General features: G+C 43.3%; 1 protein-coding gene across 3 annotated transcripts in view; it reads right to left on the reverse strand.

Annotated features, from left to right (window-relative positions):
- Positions 1–2,598: 2,598 nt before the first annotated feature.
- C1QTNF1 (C1q and TNF related 1) overlaps positions 2,599–24,003 on the reverse strand; it is a 29,211-nt gene continuing 7,806 nt past the window's right edge. For 2 of the 3 annotated variants that reach the window (XM_088138405.1, XM_007426264.4), the window contains exons 2-5: positions 22,334–22,503; positions 17,504–17,645; positions 13,838–13,965; positions 2,599–9,686 (exon numbers count right to left, since the gene is read on the reverse strand). In XM_088138405.1, coding sequence (XP_087994531.1) covers positions 9,136–9,686; positions 13,838–13,965; positions 17,504–17,645; positions 22,334–22,418 — 906 coding nt within the window. In that variant the 5' untranslated portion in view covers positions 22,419–22,503 and the 3' untranslated portion in view covers positions 2,599–9,135. Of the gene's footprint in view, positions 9,687–13,837; positions 13,966–14,274; positions 14,430–17,503; positions 17,646–22,333; positions 22,504–24,003 lie in introns of those variants that run through there. The other variant, XM_088138406.1, reaches the window with a different exon arrangement.

Below are 24,003 nucleotides of genomic sequence, written 5' to 3' on the forward strand. Positions count from 1 at the left end.
TATGTGATGGGGGCATGAGGAGATACTACTCACTGCAGTGCAGTGAGAACAGTCTGTGGAAATCTCCTTAAAAGAAGTTCCAGTTTCTGCAACGTAGAAAGTATGCATTTGGTTAGAACATTTAATTTCTTTCCTTTCTTTTCTGTTCTTTTCCTTCCCCTTTCTTACTTACTTTGCTTGTATGCCACCCATTCCTGGAGGCTTTGGGTAGCTAACAGTGTAATATAAACTACTACCCAGAAACCCCAAGGACATATAAAAACTAAGTCAGAAAAAAACCAGAACCTCAAAGCGCCATGCATCTGTGAACTCCAACTTCAGTTGTAAAACACCCTCCTCCTGTGCAAGAAGGAACAAGTCCTTAGCATTTTCCTGAAGCCCAAGTGAAGCTGATGGAATCTCTGCTGGGAGGGAGTTTTATAAGACTAGGAGGGGAGGGGGCTACAGAAAATGCCCATCTCCAATGCCCCATTGGGTAACAGTCCCATAGGGACAAGACCGGGAGGGAGTTGACCCTGTTTGATCTGGCCAGACAAGCAGATGGATATGGGAGAAGGCAGTCCCTCAGATAACTCATCGAGCCCAGGCTGCTGCATTTTGTTTTAATTGTAGCTTCCAAATGCTTTCCAGGGACAGTCCCACATGCAGCGCCTGACTGCCAAGGGTCCAAATAATCTGCTTCCTCTAGGACTCTTTCTAATTGCAGGGCCACAACCACTACCTTTTTTCCTCCTCACTGTGGCCTCCATTACATCCTTCAGCCAACATTAGAAGCATCAGAAAAAGCACTTGTTGCCAAACTGATGCCATGGTGTGCTACCTTCATTGCTCTCTGTGGGATTTTAATAGAGGAAAAATGATGGCTTGGTGGTCAGGCAGTGTAATGGTATTGTGATGGAATGGAATGATGAAGGCCAAGCTCAGGCAGATAAACATCTTCTTAACTCACCAGAACCACGTGGGAGGAACAAGAGGATGAGACTGGCATCTCCCTGAGGAATTCACACTGTTGTGGCTGGAGGACTTAGGGAACTGGGGTTTTAGTCTGGGAAGATTCATGCTAGAGGTTGTAGCTAATAAACATAGCTGGATTGAATTGGCATTGTCTCTTGGAGTTCCTTGGGCTAGGCCTGACAGATATGTGGGAATGACCTTGGGAAACAGGGCAAAGAGATGCAAGGGAATGGTCAGATAAAAGGCAGCTGAACCCGTAGCAGGAATGTGGGTGGGGCAAGAGGCTCAGAAGAGACCCTCCCTAGTTTCTTGGGCTGTGAAGGAGATGAGGCGGGAGGAGGTGTACTTTCAGATTTGCAAGATTCTGCTAATTAGCATTACAATAAAGTAGATTTAGCTCATCTGGTCGTGATTCTTGTCTGGTCTACCTCATAAGGCTGGCAGGCAGTTCCAACCATTACAGATTTGTTGGCAACTGTGTGGAACTGGACTAGCAATTAATTTCACTTCTTCTTTGTGTTGCTTCAGGATTGGCAGTATTTTGCATGGAGCACTGACCGAATAACATTTTAACACACTCCTGTGAGATGGAAGGAGAGAACCAACTGGCTCACTGTATCCTCATTGTGTTCTCCAAATTTCAAAGTTGACAGGAGTAAAAAGAATCAGCCAGGCCACTTCAGTAGTCAGAAGAGTATATTAGGGCTGTGCAAAATTTGAAAAGGGGCTCACAGACTACATTCATTCAAGTGGAGCAACCCTCCCCAAAGCTTTGAGACAGCTGGCTGCTCCAAAAGGCTCATCACAGCTGCTTTGAGAACTTTCCCACAGTGCCTTGGCATGCTTGTGAGGGGTGTACAAGCACAAAGAAACAAGAGATGGCTGCCTTGGTGTCCACAGGCAAAGGTTCCCCCTTGCCCCAGGCTGAGAACAAATCTAGTTCTGCAGATAGGGCCGCAAATGAACCTATAACGTAGGAGTAACATGGGAGAAGGGAAGAAAGAGAGGTCCCAGCCCTACTCCTTCCCCTTCCTTTCTCTACCTGCCCTCAATTGCCTCAGGGGGCTTGGTGCTCGAACTCTCTCCCCACTGGGGCCCCCATTACCTTGGAGTCCAGAAAGCTTTATTAATACCCCTGAGATATGTGCATGTGCAACCACTTCTCTTAGACTCAGCTTCTGCAGAGGAATGCCTTAATGATTGTTTCACAATGCCTCTTTGGAGCTGCGGGACATGGAGACTTTCCACTGGTGGGAACTGTTTTCCCCACCTCCCATCTTTGAGAATTCCCCATCTACAGAAACCAAGATGCCATATTGCCTTCACTTCTCCCTTTCCCATCCTATCTCACTAAATGGAGGATCTGTTTTGCCACTCCCACAATGGCCCTCTTTTTTTTTTTTTAATCTTTCCTTGCTGCAAAAAGCTAGCACAGCAGTTGCTGTGGAGACAGATGCTGGTGGAGACAGATGCTGGGCACTGCATAATAGCACAAAAATAACTATGACTATAAGAGGGATGAAGTTGGCAGTCATGTGGACGTGGCATCAGATATATAGCAGCCCGTGTAAAAGTGCTTTAAGCAAATTCATAGCTTGCTTTCCCAGCCCACAAAAGAACCTAACATGTACAGTTGCCATAGGTTAAAGATTTTTTATTCCCTCTTTAAAACTATCCTACATACTGTATTGAAACATGTCAGAAGAGTAGGCCTACTGGGTATTGACCTGCAAATACCCAGATCAGCACAAGCAAACAGGATATGCAGCTCAGAGTTTCAAATGACTATTACGTACTTTAAATGTTGCACTGTTCAAAAACAATTTGTTGATAACAATTTGCTTAGAGAAAGAGGCATACACTTGGTTTAAAGAAACACATATTTTTATAAAGCAGAGTTCATAGTACAAGAAAGTACAGTATACAGCATTGGTTGCCTTTTATATTTAAAGTTTTAAAATGCATTTCTGAACTACAGTGTCTCTCCTAGCTCTTTTTTTACACCTTTAGTCCTACAAAAGGATAAAGATAACTAAAGCTAAAGCCCTTCTGTTGTGCATTGTGCAATACATTTGAAATTTTAATTGTGATGTAGTTGTTTCTAAAGTGGCTTAAGAAGTTTTATGGAACATGGAAGAGAATTATTTCTCATTATGGGCTTCATCATTTTTCCATTATGCTTTGTCATATAAATTGTCTCTATGTGTGATCCTATTAATTTATTTGCCTGAACAAGGATATGTTTTTAAACTAGACAGTTAAAAAGATACAAAAGAATAATTTCATCTTACCTAGCCCTTATCTGTCTATCATTTGCACATGATACTTTTTATTATTTTATTTCATTTTCAGGCTCCAGTTTTCTTGGAAACTAAAGAATTTAGTTATTACATCAAATCTTACACAATTAGGAAATTAACTCAACCCTCCTGTTGTTAGCAAAGTAAAACAAAGAAAGTAGCTGAAGCCGCGCTAATATCATATACATATGTATGCTGCTTAATCTTAATTCTTGCCTGGTGTTCCATTCCAACTTACAAATTCCCACTTTTACTGCATTTTTTCTTAGATTAGTCAACATCATGTCTTCCCACAATGAGATTTGGATTCACATGTCCCTCTGAAAGGTGCATCATAACACTGCATGTTTTTCTGCACTGCAGAATTATCATATTTGTACGTGTATTGCAAACACTTCTGGACATGATGTAGGCTGAAATACGGAAATCCAATATAGAACTAAGTTTTTACATAGATCTTTAGAGTATGAAGATTATACATAAGAATATACGTATATACATTTGCACACGCTGAGCCAGCCATCTGTGCCTCTATCCCTTCCCAAAGTTTCTTATAGGGGACTGACCACGGCATTTGGAGTGTTCAGGTCAATGGCCCTGTTTGGCTTCCCTACTGGAAAACTCCTACAGTGTTTTTTCCCCCAGATTTAGCAGTTTGTTTTCCAAAAGACAGTCTAGCTCTGAGTTGGCCCGATCTCTTGAAATGCAAACAATGCTCCCAGAGGGAAGCTTATTTGTTTTTTCAATCACTCCTAGCGGAACCTTCATTACTGGGTGGAGTAAGTTGAAAGAGGAGCATTATTAGGAGATGAAAGACATTCAGATATTACTGGGAAACAAATATCAGAGCTCCATGTATCTCCCAAGACCTTGCTTTGAACCAATGCTTATACAGACCTTCAGGGAAAATAACATCCTTTGCAGTCACTTCCAGTTCAAGCCCTTACTAATCCACCAGCGTTTTGTGCTTTCCTAATAACTAGCTTCCTCCTTTAAACATATACCTGAAAATAATTAGCTGCTTGTTTTTGGAAAGGTGTGATGTTTTTACAACAGCCTCCCCAAATCTAGTGTCCTTCATATACATCGGACTTCAACTTCCATCATTCCTGATTGGGACTGATTAAGTCCAACACATCTGGAGGGCAGCAGGGATTTAGGGAAAGGAAAAGAAAGCATTCATTTTCTGATTTGCAGATTGTAAAATATAACATGAAAGACTGAAGCAGCCCAAGAGATCCCTGTCACACCTGATTTTAATTTATTTTTAGATCATAAGGGAAAAAGGGGGGAGAGGCCGCCGAGATGCTGAGCACCAGCTTCCACCATCATTTTTATTACAGGAATGCCGCTGAGTCCACATAAATCCCATATGCATTCTTGGGAAATAAAAGTTATAGGCAGAAGTATGTATCAGTCTGGGGAAAAAAGATAAAGAAAATCTGGGATAAGAGAAAGTAAGGTGTGAAGCTGAAGTGAGTAGCGAGAGAATTTCAAGAGTTTATGAAAAGGTGCTGCGTGGACTTATCATGACTACAATGGCGGCCATTTGGTAAACAGGCAAACCCACACCAGGCCATCCCAGTGGTGATTTTAGGAAAGCAAGCAAAATATCTGCCTACATGAAGGAGCCACGATGACCTGCTGAGGAGTTCCTTTAATGAGAGGTGATTAGACAGCTGACGTTTTATGCACTTTTTCTTTCCCCGCATACTGACAGCTAATAGAAACATACAAAAGCTTTGTATATGTGGTCATGGTATGGGGTGCAGGTACAAACATATGGAATCTATGATTTATGGTGATTTTTCAATATGGCAGCCACGAGCAATCATAACTCATAAAACTCATCGTTTTTTCCATTCCAAACCCAACTACGTAGGCAAAAGAACCTGTGTAAGCAGATTACTCCAGACGTTTTCTGAAGCCGCTGGCTGTCAACTGCTAGCAAGCAATGCATGAAACAATATACTGTAGTGTTACCTGGAGACTGTGGAACCTGCACTCACCTGGAGATCTGGGAGATTTTCCTATACCCTTTATAGAACAAGGAAATAGGAGAGCGGCCGTAAAAAACAGCAACAAAGACAGTAGGTTTAGTGTTCATATAATCCGTGTCCATTGTAGTCTTTATGTTTATGCGTGTTGCAAAGCTGATTTCTCTCCTTTGAGAAGCTGAAAAGTGACTAGATCCAGCACTGGTGATCTCTGGCTCAAATTAAAAGTGGCTCAAGCCCTTCACTGAATTGTCAGCAAAACTGTCTTTTCCTGATAGAGAACTTGATGTCTATTAGAAGAAGTGAGCTATTTCAGCAACAATGGTGAACAGAGGACTCAGCAAGCTGGAACATGGTATCTAGCCCTGAAAGTTAGCTGCCCAGAATGTCTCCTTTCGGTGGGACTCAAATGAGTCACTTCAACCTTTCTTTGCCCTACATCAGTGTTGTCCAAACTTGGCCACTTTAAGATGAGTGGACCAACTCCCAGAATTCCCCACCCAGCATGGCTGGCTGGGGAATTCTGGGAGTTGAAGTCCAGTCATCTTAAAGTGGCCAAGTTTGGACAACACTGCCCTACATCATCTCAGCCATTACACTTCTGCCATTACACATTACTTGCCACAGTGTCCCCCAGGGTTCCCCAGGTCTTCCCACTCCCAATTTCTAAAACTATCCTTCAATATGAGTGCCCAAAAGAGCTGAGTTGAGTGGTCTGGTTGAATGGAGACTGGATGAAGGCACAAGTAAAGCTGAGCCTGGGTTATTTTAAAATACAGTGTGTTGTATCTTAGGGCATATTGTACTCTCCCTGTCCTTGAGCCAGCAGAAAGGCTTTATAGGTTGGGCTACTTCTGAAGATAGGTGTCTGTAACATCATACTCAGAGAGAAGACTGGGGACTGCAGATGGGGGAATGAATTCACTGCAAAAGAACAGAGAAGGAGGAAGGAGAGTGGATAATATTTTGGGGTGGGTAGCATCTGTGGAAACTGTAGCACTGCCTGAGAAAAAATTGCAAGCAGCAGAAGACGGGAAGCTTGTGCATGTGAGAGTTACATAAGACAGACAGGGAAGCTAAACAGTTAAGGCATAAAAATTCCACAAGAAAAGAGAAACGTTCTGGCTCGTGCTTGTATAAAGGAGCTTCCACCTGGAAAGGGGTCTGTAGTGCTTTTATGCCATCAAGCATTCTCTGCAAATTAGAGTGGCAGAGGAGAAAGGACAAGAGTGACCTATGAGAATGTGAATATCTAGCTGCCCCCTAGCAACATCTCCCTCTCCTCAGCAACTCTGGATCATTCACAGTCACTGTGGTCCTAGTTCACCTACCCCAATCCTTGGCACATGGACTTAAGAATGTGTGGTTCTTGCTGCACATTCCCAGTCATACGAGCAGCCAATCGCATTTCTGAGCCAGTAGGTTGAAAGCAAACCTGATCCATCCATGACCACCTTGAAGTCCTATGCTAGGACTCCCAAACAAAAGGAAAAACAAGAATTAACTTCTACTCCCCACCCCCCCCAGCCCCCAAACTGGGGAAAGATTCAATGCCACCACCATTATTGTCATCACAATTGTCATGATCATTAGCTGGAAAGTGGGAAACTGCTGGAGATTCCTGCCTCTCCACACCACACACAGGGTCTGCAATGACCCAGCAGCAACAGAAAACTTGTAATTAAATTGACCTTCTGTGCAGCAGGGGACTAACATACTCTCTTAAGAGTGCTAAACCCATATATAGCAAAAGCCTGTGTAAGACCCAACAAGCACTTTAAAAAGGTATTACACAGTCAGATACCTCTGCAGAAGCCAGGAATTCAATCTTTCCTGCAACCCAAGTCAAAATGACCACGGTGGGCAGTGCCCAACAACTGTAGGAGAGAGAACATGCCTACAACAGCCTAAAATAACCAAGAGGAATTGGACAGATCCCAGCCATTGACCACATCACTGACAAAGCAACCTAGATTGTGTCCACTGCCAGCGATCTCTGTGGACTGAACCAACTTCCCTCAGTCTTCACAGAGGCAGAACAAAAGGAAAGATTTGCCAAAAGCCCAGTTAGTGATCCCTAATAGCTTCTGTTTAATGCAGAGGCAGAATGCTGGACAAGCATTATCTTCATTCCCTCAAACCCAAGCTCTGATTAGCAGATCTTGTCAAGCAGGTCAAAGGTAGGATGCATGCAAGGCGTAATTGCTTCCTGTTGCGTAGAGAACATGCCCTTTCCCTGCTTGCAAACAATGGAAGCTGTCCTTCCATATAAAGAATACCTACTTGGGTCTTGATTCAGATCATGAATACATGGGGCAGGGAGCTAAAGCCTCCCTCACTCCACTTCAGGGCCCTGATCCCACGCTAGCTATTTACTTTGTAAATAATGTTTTTGCACAAAGCTGATTGGAGGAATCTCTAAGTCAGGGCAAGAATCTGAGGCTCAGTACAGCTTCTGGACTTAGTAGGAATCCTTGTAGTGGAAGACACCAGCCCAAATCTCACAGGGCATTTGATTCCAATGGAATACCTCAGGATAAAGATATTGATATTATTGATATTATATTTATTCAGCTCCTCCAGCCAAAAGATAATAGTGGAATCCACAAGCCTAAGACCAGAATTATTTTCTTTTGCTCCCTGTACTAGAGACTTGGCAAGCTTCTCTTCTACGAGAGAGATAGTAAACGCTACAAGACATCCCTGTCCAGCAAAAAGGATTTTGATACCAAGAAGCCTGTATTCAGTGCAACACTGGGCTTTCATTACTTCTGTCATGGCAGAAAGCACTGCCAGAAAATGAGGGTGGCAGCTAGAAGGAAGGAAGGAGTGCTTTGTGGAACCAGTGCTTTAGCGTTATGCATCCCCATCAGAAGCAGATAAACAAGACCTGAATGAAATGGTCAGTTAACAAGACCATATCTCCCAAAGAAAGAAAAGGCGTAGTTTTATCAACTAATGTTCTACTGAATAATAATAGGCTTTTTATTATTAGGGGGTATTAACATAATGTCCAGCTAGGGCATAGAGGCAATAAACAATGGTAATAAATATCTGGGAAGGTCCATCCTTGGGGGCAGAAGAAGGCTTAGATGCATTGCAGAGAACTCAAAGACTTAAAAGGTTAAATGAAAGCACCTGAAGGTCAGAGGTCAATGGCAGAAAAGGGTGTTTAAATCATATACATAGAAAAGATAATCTGACTGTTGAAATGGGGGTTAAGAAATCTAGCTCTATCCCCCAGGGACTTGTCAAGCACTTTGGAGAAGATTTGGAAATGAGTACAAATGGATGCTGGAGGTTAAGGTCAGTATGGGCATGAATTAGAAGTAGTGCAATTTCATAGCTGTGAGGGAGGGGATTCTACCAGGACATGTGAAGTTCAGTGTTGGGGAATGGATCAACCTGAAATCAGAGAGATAATGGATGTGTATCCTAGTACAACAGAGAGACTTCCAGGTTATGGCAGGCCTACCAGGACGAACATTAAGTTATAATCTAGGAAGATATGAGAGTTTGATCAATAAGTTCAAGTTGGCATAAACGCCCAGAAGTCAAGAATCTCCAATTTGGGATCCTCCAGATGTGTTGGAGTACATCTCCCAAAAGTCTCAATCATAACCAGATTGAGAATTGTAACCGTACAATATTGGCATCTTGGAAGTTCTAGTCCATCACATTAGGAGAGCACCAGGTAAGGCTGATGTAGAAGAAAAGCCATGTTTATCAAAAGAGAGATCCTAGTTTGAAGTACCTCAAGATCCAAGTTCTGTGGGTACTTCCAGTGCAAGGGAGTGGCTCCTGGCAGCGAGTAGTGCTAGAAATCAGTAGAAAAGGGGACAAGCTAAAGCTGCTAGGAACAAACTGTCCAGCTGCTAGCAGATTCAAGGCTCTGAGCTAGGTTTAACTAGATATCCACTGAAGGTGACGTAAGTGTCAAATTCGTCACTGAAAACGGCATTGTCACGTTCACCCTTGAAGAGCCGTACCCAGATTTCATCCTGGTCCTGCAGCTCCATCATGAGGCTCTGGCTCTGCATGATGCTTCGGTCACTAGCCTGTGCATACAAGATGGCTGCTTCATTTGTGTTGTGCATGATGTGAAGATAGGTCTCCTTCTGGTTCCAGGTGTGTACATTGAGACTGAAGAAATATATGCCAGGGACGTAGCAGTAGAACTTGCCCATAAACATATTGAAGTGGCCATAGAGGTTCACAAACTCAGTGTCAAAGACGAGTATCTGGTAGTAGTCATTGCTATGCAGAGGTTTCCGCCGACCCACCGAAAAGGCAGCGTAGTTGGTCTTGTATCGCTCTCCTGGTGATCCCATGCTGCCCTTTTGCCCCTTGAAGCCCATCTCACCCTTCTTGCCTGCTGAACCGGCCTTTCCCGACTTCCCTTGGAAGCCACGATCACCACGGTCCCCTTTCTCACCTGAGAAATAAAGATGTAATGACAGGTTGCAGTTTTCTCCAGCTGGCTGCCCCCCCCAAATTTGTGTGGGAATTTTATGCTGGCTGGCTGAGGATTATGGGAACTAATGTCCAATCCATCTGGAGGGTAGCAGTTGGTGAAGGCATCTTTTAGGAACAATTGAAGAGAGACAACCACAAGGGTTTATGGGATCACCAACGTAAGAGAACAGATCTCATAAAGTGCAATGACTTTCTGGCTTCAAACCAGACAGCAGAAAATGCCCTTAATGTGGAAAGTGTCCAGAATGCTTTGGGCAACCAATATTGATTTGAATCTTTTCTTTTTTTTCTTTTCCTGGCACTTTACAAGACTTCTTCTCTGCTGTTTACATTTTATTTCTATTACTGTGGTAAAAAATCGCTGATTTCTTGGCTAAAAGTCTATTTATACATTTTAATACAACATGGGAATAAATAGAAGAATCCATGCATCCCACTTGTGGCAGAAAACCCTGGATAGAAATGGCGCCAGTCAGTCCACTGGTATCCCTTGCTGGCTTACCATTTAATAAAACTATCTACCATCTCCATTCTTGTGGCAGGGGAAAAACCACTACATGTGATGCCCTTCCTGGCCTAGATTTCAGACACATATGCGGTAAAATACTTTTTCCTGCATGGATGAAAGTATGTCTGCTATCAATGCTATCAAACAGATTAGTATTTTTTCTATATTAAATAGAGTTACCACTGCATTTTATGCAAAATCAGTTTAAAGATTAAGAGCGGCGGATTCTGTTTATCTGTTAAATAAAAAGTATAACATAGTCATGTAATCTGAACACGTAATCTGAAGAAAAATACTCAAATAAGGTAAAAGTTTTCAGTTTTGTAATCAAAAGACATGGCTTGGAAAAGGGAGAAATCTACAATAAAGATACAGTATACTCATAGAGTAACTCAGGTGGAGAACCTCTAGCTCACAGGTCAGATGCAGCCTGCAATGTCTCCCCATATGACTTGGTTTACCTCTCCCCACTGCTCCCCTGCCCTGCTGGAAGCACTTAAATTTGGTTTCGACTGAACGCTTTTCCCAAATGTATTTGCAGCAGGGAAGGGTAATTGCAGCTGGCAAAGGGGTGGAATTGTGTTATGCATATATGAATGTTATAAACAATGTGTACATCTCTGTGTGGATGAATGAAAGAGTCAGGTTGGAAAAACCGTCCATTAGTTCAGTTTAAGATTTTATCAAGCTTACTTGCATTACAGGGAGGTGGGTAGTACAGATTTATATGGACATGTGTATAGCTATAAACCCAGATTTAACCCAGTCATTAAATTAAGTAGCTAACTTTCAGCCTTGCTTAGCCTACCTCACAGGCTTGTTATAAAAATAAAATAGCGGAGGCCTGCTATGTATGCTGCCTTAAGACCTGGAGGAGTAGCAAGATATAAACTGAAAAATAAGTCAAGGAGATACAAGTGTGTTACTGGTTTTCTGACAGAAGAGAAACTGGGTGTGGGATGGGGTGTGAATGAAAGGGGGTGGGGGTGTGAGAGAATGTGTGCACAAAGGTTTCTGCCTATTGCCACTGCTGCCCAAACCAACTTTGGTTTCTGGGATTCATTTTTCCTTTGGAATCCCAGGATTCAGCAGTCCTGGGGCCTTTTCTGATGACACAACCTCTCCACCCTCTAAATCAGGCCATGTCCTAATGCAACCTCTGGCATCCTGGGTTTGACTCAGAACTAATTGTCGGTTTCCCTTGGCCTCCGTAAGGAAGGAACTTGGATGAAATTGTCATAACAATTCCTTCCAGCCAGGAAATTTACTTAACCCACACAACTTCTCCCTAACCTGGCTCTCTGGACCCTGCAGAACCCAAAGGTTTGTCCAAAGGCAGCCTCTCCACATTGTGGTAAAGGGAGGGACAGGGCACCAAAAGCAAGTTCTCCGTGGGTTCTGGAAACCTACCCCATTTCTGCGCCACACTGGCAGCTAAATGGTTGGGGTCAGATGGGCGGGGACTTCAGAGCATGGCCAAAGCTACCAATGCCAAGTAATAAGTTGTGATTCGGCCCCTTATGAAATGATGGGACGTAGGAAGGCTAGGGCATATCATAGAGCTCTTTGACATTTGTGCCCCTTTAAATCCTCTCATGAATTAAGAGGTGAGGCAGCTGCAATATTGTTAGCTTATTTGCCCTCTGGCTGTGCATTATGCTCCCTCTCCCTCTCCTTCCACAGGCAGGACTGATGGGATAATCTAAGAAGAGTGCAGGGAGGCCACCCTACTGATGGAAGAGAATCTGAGAACCAGGGTGAAACTGGTTGGAGGAACCACGGCTATCTTGCCCCCTGATCTGAAGGACTGACAGAGTATAGGCCTGATTTCAACATGAGGCATTTTATGCCCTCTTTTCTTCTCTGTTCCAAAGTTGATCAGACAGCTGTGTTCATTACCTCAGTCCATAATGCTGCTGCTGAGTTAAATATTCTTAAAGGGGATTCAGCAAATTAATGGGGGATGCGGCTATCCATGCCTTCTAGTGATGACAGCTGTATTACCTCCCTGATCTGAGCAGCTTCTAAATCCTGTGAAACCAACTGTTGGAGAGCAGAAGTGGGAAAATCTTGTCTGTGCACGAATCAAAAGTATTGGATAGGAACAAAGTCCCAGCTCAATATGCCTTTGGTTAGATCAGTACAGCTATATTTATTTCTCCTGTTTCTGAGCTAGTGTTTCAACTTCTCACAATGCTCCAGGGCAATGTTATGCTGGGGACATTGTAGGAAATGTAAATGACATTCCCTCCGGCTGCCCCAACCTGATGAGCTCACCACACAGCCTTGGGACAAATCTACACAGCTGCTTTACTCCTGGGTGAGGACAGCCCACTAACCACTTCCAGAGGACTTATCCACATGCCCCTTCCTGTGTCTTATTATCCACAGAAGGCAGCTCAAATATGCTTTTAGGTTTTTTGCCATGGTGTTTTTCCTCTTATTCAGTCTCCAGATGCTGTATGTGGGCAATAAAAGGAGTATTGATGCACGGGGGGAGGCAGCCTGAAATTACATATTCTGCATTGGCAAACTGGAGGCTCCAGTTGGTTCTGCAGGCTTCCTTCCATGATGACTTCTCCTACGCCTCAATCCTCTTTTGGTCACATGGGACCCCAGAATCCCAGCTTCTACAACCACTTTTTTTTTTTAATGGGCTGGTCCGCTAGTGGACTGGTTGACCTAGAGAATGTGAAACCTTAACATTGACTAATCCCTGGCTTAAGGCATATCACTCAAAGTATTATTGAAAGAACTCATCTCTTGTACTTCTGTAGCCTGGATGGTAGGGAATTCCTTTTCAGTAGCTACTGCTCCCAGGGAAGCACCTGCTCCTGACTTCCTTTCCTCACATAATTTTCTTAGAGTAATTTATAGCTGTCACACCAATCCCTACAGCTAATCCCCTTTCTCAAACTCCAGTTCTTCAATAGCACTTATCCAACAACTGCATCTTCACTGTACAAGTCTGGATGACCACTACATGGCAACCAAGAGAGACAAAAAACTCTCTTTGCTGCCATTTAGTGGCTGATATGTCAAACAGTCAACCGGCCAACCTGTAGTTTCAAGTAATCTTTGAAAATCAGTCAGTAACTTCACAGGAAAGAAATAGGGGGACATGCAGTACATGGAGTAATCAGAGTGTTGTGCGTGCCCATCAGAGGAGGCTTTTCACATGATGGATGATGTTGGGCAGGGCTGGAATGTCAACCAAGAAAACAGCCAATCACAGTCCCTAAGATGCTGGCTCAGGGAGGGGAGTACAGCAAAACAATTGTGTGGATGTGGCCTTCGCCATTGGTGAGAGGTCACTGCCAATTTTAAGCCTTGGAATGACCAATAGCAGGAGCAATAAATGTTTTTCCAGGATGTCAAAAAAAGACCCAGCTCAGGAATCTTAGGAGGGCAAGTAGGACATCTCCAATCCAGTTGATCATGGATACATGTGCATCATGCTCTAATATCCATGATAGTTTTCATGTTGTCCACAGATGTGTGTTTGTGATACACGTTGGTCATGAACAAATGGATGCTTGACTCCTTTCCCTAAATCTCACATTCTGAATCCGGAACAGCACAACTGGCCCAGTACCCCTTACCTTTCAGGATGGTCATGTTGATCTGAGGCAAGGGATAATACATGGGATGTACTGCAGGAGGATCACAGCAGCGAACACACTCCGACCTTCCTGGCTGCCTGCTGTGTCTCTGATAGCCATATTCAGCTCTGGGAGGCAGAAACAGCATAGGCAGAGTGGTCAAAGGGCCAGAACTGGGGAAGGAGACTCAGCCCCCCCCCCCCCCGTTTTATCTCTATAAGCCCATCCTATTCCTCAACAGCACTGTTCCACAAAATATGAAAAGTTAAAAGCGGTTGACAGGAATTACTGAGAGCCCTGCGTGGACAACTTATCACCCCCCAGCAAACAACCAGCAAGACCAATCCCAAGAAACCAGGGCCTAGCACAATTGTCTTCCCCCATCCCCAATTGTGCAACCTTGAGCCCAGACTTTGAAGCCAAGATATAATAATTACATCTGCAAGTGGGCCACTGCCTCCAACTTAAGCACCAGAGAGCAGAATTGCAGAGAAATGCCACATTATGGGAAAGAGCGCCTTGGGAGTAGAGGTCTGTGTGGACTACAATCCAGTTCAAGCTGTGGCAGGTGTCCTTTGGCAGAACCCAAGAGCTGCTGAGACAAAACTTTAGTCTGCATTCATTTAAATACTAGAACATGCATGGAATCAGTCCTTGTTGACAGTCAAGGTTCTTATATTTCAAAACTTTGATGCCTAGTTAATCGTGGAATCTTGGCTTTTTATGAAACTATAAGTGCTTAGTGCTAGTTTTTAACCCAGGATTGTATGATTACAGCTTTTGAATTGTCATGAGAGAACTGGGATAGGTTATCTCCCTGTTAGGTCCATTTTCTATTACTCCAATTCAAGACAAGGCCAGCTTTCAACTGACTTGACCAGTTTACTGTGAGACTGAAAATCAGTTATGCTATTCTTTTTCCATTGCAGTTACCATGATTCCAGCCCTAACCACTTAATTTGTTGTGACTGAGAGAAATAAATGCATGTATCCTGTAGACATACCCTCCAGCCATTTCCAGAATGATATGCATGAGGATGCTGTAGGATTCCCTAATGGAAACAAGGCTGCATATTCCTTTAATTAAACAAGAGAGCCAGTTTGGTGTAGTGGTTAAAGTACTGGAGTAGAAACCAGGAGATGGGAGATCTAGACCTTCCTTGGGCATGGAAACTGGCTGGGTGACTTTGGGCCAGTTGCTATTTCTCTCAGCCCAACCCACCAGACAGAATTGTTGTTGTGGGGAAAACAGGAAGTGAGAGCATTATGCTCGCTGTCTTGAATTGTACACAGTAAAGGTGGGATAAAATGATAACAAGGAAAAGATTGTCACAATGGACCTTGTTGTAGCTGTAATTTAAATACATTTACCAATCATTTACTACCTGAATAATTATCTAAGCATGAAAAAAGATTTTTTAAAAATTGCAACCTTCCCATCATTTTCTCATCTTTTTTCTTATAAAAAACAACAACAATACAATCTATTAAGGATGACAAAAACTGAAAAAGCTGAAAAAGAATAAAAGAAAAGCAAGGGAAGATTGTAAATTAAAGCCACATCTCCTCCACCCAATAAATTTCATGTCTGAAGTATAGTAACTGCACCACAGATGTTCATCTACCTATCTTTCTTCACTAATGATCTTAAGGGAAACTTAGCCCTTGCTATAGAAATACAAAAAGCTGTTAGCGTGACTATCACTTTTCCCAATTCTCTTCTCTATTCTATACATTTTGCTGTAGGGTAAAAACCAGGATGAGGCATTATAAATCATTGCCTGGGGACAAGACAAGGCCAGTAACATGAACCAAAGTGTAAAATTGGGATTGCCCAGTCTTTCAGGTGATATGGTAAATAACTAGTGAAGAAAAGCTCTAAATACATCTATATTGTATGGACTAGCTGAGGAGGATGCCTGAAAAACATTATTTATTTGTTAGATGTATATTCCACCTTTCTTCTAAGACCTTTGGGCAATATGCCTAGGACTCTCTTCTCCAATTTCCCCCACAACAATCCTGTGAAGTAGAAAAAGAGTAAGTTGCTCCAGAGTCATGCAGTGACCTTCCTTGCTGAAAGCAGACTTGAACCTGGGTCTCCCCATAGTCCTTCACCTCTGTTCTACTCTGCCAGTGCATGTGTTTGCAAAATTTGGTGAAAACTGGTCGAGCACTGACAGGGTTGATTTGGGAAAGGTGGCAGGAGAGTAGCCAGGCCGTTAGCACAGCTGGGTTCCCTCCTCGTCCTAGTGAAGTAGAAGAGACATTCTGTGGAGGTGGGGGTGGAAACAGATAATTGAATTAGCCAGACTGAAAAGACTCAGGGAAATCTAAAGCCTTGAAGGTAAAGAAAAATGGCTAGCCACCGTGGAAGCGAAAGCTGCACCCAATGACCGTAGGGGGCTATAACATCTGAATTTATTCTGCAACCATGAGGGCTGGCGCTGCTTACTTCATATAATTGTGCATCTGTTGGTGAAAAAGACATGCCCTTCAGCTACATCAATTGAATAGATGCCATACCTTTTTTTCTCCTAACTTTTAGCAGATGGTTGCTGGCTTGTGCTCCCTCAGGGGAACAACTTTTGGCCCAATGCAGGAACAGGGGATCCTCTTGCCAAGAGATTAGGCAAAATGTTTTTTTCAAGGAATTAGATAGGGACATGACTGGGGCGGGGGGTGTAGTTTGGCCAGATATTTCTCTGTATTTCCCTTCTTGTGATCTAGCACAGGGCCCCATTATTCCAAAGGAGAGGCTTGCCTGAAACCTAAACCAGCAGATGATTGCAGCTCCAGAAGGGTTGGGGAAAGGGAGGAAAAGGGTTCCAAAATGAAAAATATTGTAGAGGGTTGAGAAGCCAGTAATTCCAGTCTCCTGGGTGCTACAGCATGATGTGTAACCATCTTATTGGTAGAGGTGCCACCCAACATTTAAACAATGGTTGGATGCCTGGTATTAAGTAAGAATGGATACAGTAGACCACAGGAGATCAGAGGAGGAAGAGCTACGATGCCTAAATAAATCTGGTATTGACATTACTTCTATTCCTTTCTATTGGGGAAAGAGAAGAGGGAGCTAAAGAAATTCTGCAGGAGGTTGTTTTCCCTCGCTGGACATTTCTCAAATAACACAGAGACACCCAACATTTCTGTACGTTTTCTAGGAATGATCAGGCCAGATTAAGACTGGATGGAACCTAGACAGTGAAGGAGTTCACTGGTGTGGATGCTAATATAAACAAACATGGCCCTTTCCAGTACAGAGATGCCTAGAGAATGTTCAGTCTGATTAAACAGGATCCTTAATTGTATGCCTATGATTCAACCATTAAGGTCCTTTTTTGCAGTCATTTGCACCTCCTCCAGAGCCATTATCACCCAGCAGCCTCTGGCTTAATTTAAAGTGGGACAGAGTGAGTTAATTGTGCATAAACTGCACACTGAAGATGCACATTAATGAAGTTAATTGGGCATTGAAGTACAACCATGAAGTCTTTTCTTCAACTGTCAGCAGTTCTAGTTAAAAGTTTCACAGTTCTGAACAGCTGCCCAGATATGTAGTCTTGTCTAACCATGGTCCCTTGAGATCAGCTTCCACTACTCAAAAGAATAGGCGTGTGTGTGTGTTGTGTATGTCATGTTGGTTTTATTGTAATGACTCACCTGGAAGTATGATCCCAGAGTGGTGGTCGTGTGGGCATTCCAGGCCTCTCTTCTGCTTCTCTCTCATTTCCATAAGCCTGGAATAGTAGGCAGATAAGCCAAAAAGTACTGTGTGCCAATGGTCCCTTCATGGCGTTGTGTCCTGTTGGAGAAAACAGGCCAATAAAACTGCTAGAGATGCTCAAGAGGCAGGACATTAACCTGCTTGCTCACCATTCATTTCTGCTGATTCTCTGCAGAGGCACAGGAAGTAGAGCCTCCCTTCCAGTGCAATAATCAATCAAAAGTACTAGAACTGCCAGATGTGAGGCTTTGTTTGTGATGTTGCACTCAGAGGGTAAGATGAGACTGCTGTTGTACTGTTCCAAACTGTATGGTGGTGTCCCTGCCTGTGCTGCTTGACTTGAACATAGGATTAGTGGTAGAATTCCCTAGGCTTCTGGTGCTGGGGGACTTAAACCTGCCTTCTTCAAATGAAGGTTCTGGTAATTCATGGCCACCATGACAAGGTCCCAGGTCACTGAGGACCTGGATCACAAAGGAGGCCGCAAGTTAGATCTTTTTGTCTCAGGACAGATGCAGTGTGAACTGAGTATGGGGACATTATCATCTGTCCCTTATCGTAGTCAGATCACTCTTTGATTTCTATGGAGTTGACTGGTGCTACCAACCTGTGCAGGGAGGAAGGACCTATATGATCACTATAGGTGTCTAATAGAACCATTCAGTTTCCAGAAGGCAGTTAGGGAGTTTCCTAAGATTCTGGCTGGCAGTTCTGTTGAGGTTTTAGTCACCTGCTGGAACGAGGCAGCTAAAACCTTGGATAGCACTGTGCCTATGCAACCTCTCCCAGTTTGCCAATCCAGGGGAGTTCCTTGGTTTACTGGAGAGCTCCGGAAGATGAAATTGCTTAGAAGAAGTCTAGAGCATTACAGGTAGTCCTCACTTAACAACCATTCATTTAATGATGGTTTGAAGTTATAGCGGCCTTGGAAAAAGTGCTATACAACCTGTACTTGCACTAACGACTGTCACAAACCATTACACCCCCTGCGGTCACATGATCACAATTTCCAACCTTTTTTACGATGGCTGTTAAGCTAATCACCACAACTAAGCAAATCACATGGTTGTTAAGCGAATTCCAGCAAAAAAGTCCATTGGAGAAGCTAGATTCATTTAACAACCATGTGATTTGCTTAATGACCACAGTGATTCACTTAATGATCATTGTAAAAATGGTCATAAAATCGGGTGCAGTCAGGTGGTGACTTGCTTAACAACTGCCCCACATCAACCAATTTTCCAGCCCCTATTGTGGTTGTTAAGTGAGGACTACCTGTACTGGCAGAAGATAAAGAAGGAATCTGACCAAATATGAATAACAACTCACATTCAAGCCTACACCGTGGCAGTAAAAGCATCAAAACATAATTAGTTCTCTGCTTTTATTACCTCCACAGATTACCACCCAGCAGCCATTTTCAAAATAACACAGACTCTTTTAGGGAAAGATTGGTGGAAGAACACCTGCAAAACCACTGTGAAGAATTTTCTAAACTTCTTCTAGACAAAACCACTCTGATGGCTCAGACACCAGCTGGGCAACTCCTCTCAAGGTAAGACTATGTCTTGTGAAGTTATCTGAAATGGTTTAAATCTATTGGTCTAGAGCAGTGTTTCTCAACCTCAGCAACTTTAAGATATGTGAACTTCAACTCCCAGAATACCCCCAGCCAGCATGATAGCTGGGGGAATTCTGGGAGTTGAAGTCCACACATCTTAAAGCGGCTGAGGTTGAGAAACACTGCTCTAGAGGAAGCTGACAGGGTTCTCTGTTGCATCAGCTCTGCCACTTAGAGCCTGGATAGTCTGGTGAAAGCTTCCAAGTTGGTGAGAGGAGGCTGGGTCAGGTTGGTGGTGAATGCAACCTTGGAAGAAGAAATACTACCAGCTGCTTGAAAGAGGTGGTGATGCACCTCCTCTTCAAGAAACCATCATTTGACCAAGTAATATTACACAAGAATCAATGAGTCTCCCAACCTTCCCTTCATGGATAAGGTTGTTGAGAAGGTTAGTAGGAAAAATTAGCTGAGAGTCACTGTAGTTAAAATATGATTGGGGTGGGGAGAAAGAGAGATGATTCAAACCCCTATCATCCATTCTTTTCCTCCTGCAAATTGCTCTTCCTCTACCGCTTTGCTGTGAAAAAATGGGAGCTGGGCATTCCAGACTCATGTTTCCTGCAGAATTTTCCTACAAAATGAGAAAAAAAGAGTCCAGAGAAGATTGAGATGGATCCTTTTCTCCCACACACTGTTCTGCTCTAAAAACCTGGTAGAGAAACTGCATCTGGGACATTTCAATGCAATTATGAGATTCACTCCCTCTTAAGTGCCATTCATCTGATTTGTCCAATCCAGTCTTTCATGGCAAAATACATAGCAATGTACAAATGTGCAGATACTGGAAGCTTGCCTACCCCTGGTCTATAATAAACCGGGAGAAAGTAGTACCAGGCAAAATTGGCCACACCTCCTAAAATCTATGGTCAAAAGGCCCAAGAAATACCCACAAGGGATGAACCACACAGCTGGCTCAAGATCTGGATTCAGAAGATTCTCATGGAGATAGTGATAACTGTTATGGAACAGAATGATATGGCATGTTGTCAAAGAAGCACAACTGCAGCCCACTAAAAGTAGGAGTCACACTTTCATGGGCCACATTTAGACAACACACAGGCAAGCACAGGCATTCTTCAGCCATCAAGTATATAAATGTGTATGCACTCTCATAATGATTAAGGGACATACCATTAACTCTGTAATGCATTGATGATCAGAGTTAGAGATAAATGCTGTTCTGAAACTTGTCTTCTAAGGATTTCCAGAAATTGAGGCTTTGAGGATAATGAAATTTTAGTGAAAATACAAAACTATAATTTTTCCGGCTGCTTATATGGAAGCCAGATTAGTTAACTCATTGTAAAGCATTAACATAGATTCTTGAACAGATTAAATGGTACTGATCAGCTACTGTGCATGCTTGGTGTGCTTTACATACACATATGCATTTATGCCTTTATACACTGCAAAATATCATAAATATATTTATTTAAGATGCACCACACAGTTTACTCAAGGTATAGCTTAGAACAATTTTTTTTATACACATCCTCATAGTATGACTAATCTTACACACTGGCACTGGGTACTAAGCAAAAATACAGGTGGGCAAATGAACTGCAACCAGGAAATCAAGTTGCCAACAGGAGAAAAAAGTAAGAAGCACATGCCTGTCTTAAAGTACATGCCTGTATGATCCTGGCCATGAAATGGATTTGCAGAGGAAAACATACGTGTCATTTATCTAAAACCCAGATATGTGAGTAAGATTTTCACATATTTATTTAGCACCATTTACTTCCTGTTGTATTTTGCCATGAAATTCAAAGGAGCAAAGAGGAGGTTGCCAGGGAGTTACTTCTTATTAGTTTCAACAGGGAGGCTGCATCCGATGCCCTGAGAGCAGCAGTATATTAATTGGTGTAATAGAAAAACTTCTGCATATGGGCTAACAAGCATCTGTATACAGTAGCATCCCACACAGAGGGGGGAGCCAGTTTCTTAGCAGCTGTTCCAGTTAGGAAATTCCCTTCCTCTGGACAGTACTCCAGCATTGTGAGAAGTGCTGCAGGAACCTCTATGCATGGCAGATGTTAGATGGCTGTGGTTATGAGGAAGGAACAGCTCTTGTTTGACCGCATTTCATACTTAATGAGGTTTTATTCTACTTTCATGGTACTTTTCCAAAGTAACTTGTCCCAAAGCCATGGAATGGTGAAAACAAGAAATCTGAATGGATATACCAACCCTATCCCTCCCTCTGCCCCCAAAGTCTCCCAATAAAAGTATGCCAGCAGTACTACAATAAATGGAACATCTAAATCATCCTGGAGAAAGAGAAAGCCATCCCCAAAAGTTAAACACATGCCTGTCAAACAGCTCCTATTTATTAAAGAAGATCTGTGTACATGCAGAGAGAGAGAGAGAGAGAGGACAGCACAGAACAGGACCGACCAATGTCGACTTGCATAGAGAAAAGTTGAGAAGTGCAAACAAAGATGTGCTCCCAGACTGTGTTTGTTTTTTCCGGTTCACTCTGGCAACTCGCCATCTCCCAAGGGTCTGATATAGCAGCCAGTAATGCCTGGGAATATAAAGTCATCATGGCCTGCAAGAAAAATCTTCTCAGTGTTACAAACTTTAATACTCTGGCAAACACAGAAAGGACATTTTGGGTGAAGGAGCTAGGTTTCAGGAACTCTGTCCTCACTTCACAGCTACTAGTTGCTAATTTACTGTCGGCATGCATCAAACTCAGCGGGACAGTGGTTGTATCCCTTCCCCATGCCAGGGCAATGATGCATCCATGACTGTTGACAATTCCTCAAAAACAGAATCTGTGTAAGAATAGAAGATGAGGCTTGTCTGTCTTGGCTCATTTTGTACATCTACTTTACATGGGGCTTTCTGACCAACAAAGTTATATAGTAGAACAGAGAGACACAAAAGCGACCTTTCTGTTATTGTAAGAGAAGGTAGACACGCCATGCAGATCCTGGCCCATTCACACCTTCTGCAGCATTCAGAGCACCACCAGCCCAAGCTTTGCAGTGCATTCTGGAAGAAGGACTCTCATGCAAGACTCCAGGCAGACTTGGTCACTCATCCTCTCTGCTCAGGTCAATTCCTGTTCCTTTGCATGCATGGTTTCACACAGTCCTAAGCACCTGCCCTTGGCACTGCCCAACTTGCTGGCACCTACCTTGGGGACAGGATGATAGGCTGCCACAGCCACTGCTTGTATTTGCCTTTGGACTTCTACAGCATCCCCTTCGACATAAATACATCCACCCCTGTGAGAAAGCAGAGAGGAGAGCCCAGCAGTTCCGCCTCTAGTCTTCAGATCTCAGGCGCCAAGCAGAAATAGGCTTTCTGGAAAACAGAGAGAGAGAGAGAGAGAGACAGAAAGGGAAAGAAAGGGGCAGACACTGCACGCCGCCAGCCCTCCTCCCTCAGCTGTGAGCACAGCTGCCATTAACCATATGTATGCCCAGCACCCACAGCTGGGACAAAAAAGGCAGGTTTCCTCTGCCAGAAAGTATCTCCAGATGTTGGGGATACAGAGCCAAGAAGTGAAGCATGGAAGGAAAGGAAAGATAGTGTCACTGTCCACAAAAGTGGGGACTGGGTAGTGGGGGAAAAGGCACTTCTGAAGCCTGTCCCTCTGTATTATTTATATAATCACCACTTTTCCCAGTTTTCCAAATGCTTCTGGCTTATTATACAAGCAGCATATAAGTGGAGATAAGTAACATGCATCCCTACCAAGCAGGTCCCCAGCAAGGAGACCTCTGTAGCCCTAGATGCTTCAAGCTGCCAGCTCACAACTCTTTCTCCTTTCTCTCTTGCTGATCCCAAATTTGCTTCTTTTAGATACTGAATATTAATGTGAGTCAGTGACTATCTGATAAACATCCACTGAATAATGAACGTATACATCATGAGGAGGTTGGAAACTTGGCTCTTATCTGTCCCTTTGAGAGTCTTGCTTCTTCTGACTAGATAACTTTAAACAGCCTATGTTTTCTTAGCCTCAGGGCCTATCTAAACTACACCAACACTAATACTTACAGGTAATTTAGGTGAAAGACTTTGTATTAAAGGGTAAAGAATCATAAAAGTACAGAGACAGATAGGAAACAGAGACATCCCATCAACTCTGCTGAGAGACCAGCCAGCTCCTCCTATCCCTGACTTGTTCCCATACCAGCTGGTCATAATTGAGACTCCTGTATGATTTTCAGAACAGTTGGCCTGGACTTGGTTTTGTTTTGTTTGTTTTCTCTCCCCAGCATTTTTCTTTTGGTGTCATGACTTTTACATTATAAGCCTGAAGGGTGGGACACTTTATTTTATAAATCACATGCAAGGAATTCTAGGAGCCTTTTCCACAGACATGAGGGGGGTGGAGGGGAATATGAGAAGTAAATAAGAAAACATACTGGGAACCAAAATGAGGAGGACAATATAGGAAAACCAGAAAACCAGAATGTCAGAACCTGGTGGAGGCCCAGGTTTGTTGTCCTCAACCTGCCAGGGAACGTAAGCAGCAAGGAACTCTCTGCAAGCAGGCCGCCTCAGCCAACCCAGTCTGCGAGAAGGAAAGAAAGCAAACAGCCTCCTAATTGCTTCCTTTTGGTCTTGGGCACAAATATACCAAGAAAGAGGAAATGAAGCTTGGACTACATTAAGCTGGCATCTTCCTCACCCCGTCCTCATTTCCAAGGGCTGAGCCCCTGTTGACTAAAGTACACTTTTAGGCATAGTTTCTCTAAGCCTGGTTATTCCTCCTCCCCCTGCCCAAAAGAACAGGAACATAGAGAAATGCCTTATACTACCTCAGATCACTTAGCTGCTTAGTCCAGCATTGCC

This window comes from Python bivittatus, unplaced genomic scaffold (genome assembly GCF_059951505.1).
Source record: "Python bivittatus isolate LINGU-HERP-01145 unplaced genomic scaffold, Pbiv_v1 ctg000220_np1212, whole genome shotgun sequence".
Lineage (NCBI taxonomy): Eukaryota > Metazoa > Chordata > Lepidosauria > Squamata > Pythonidae > Python > Python bivittatus.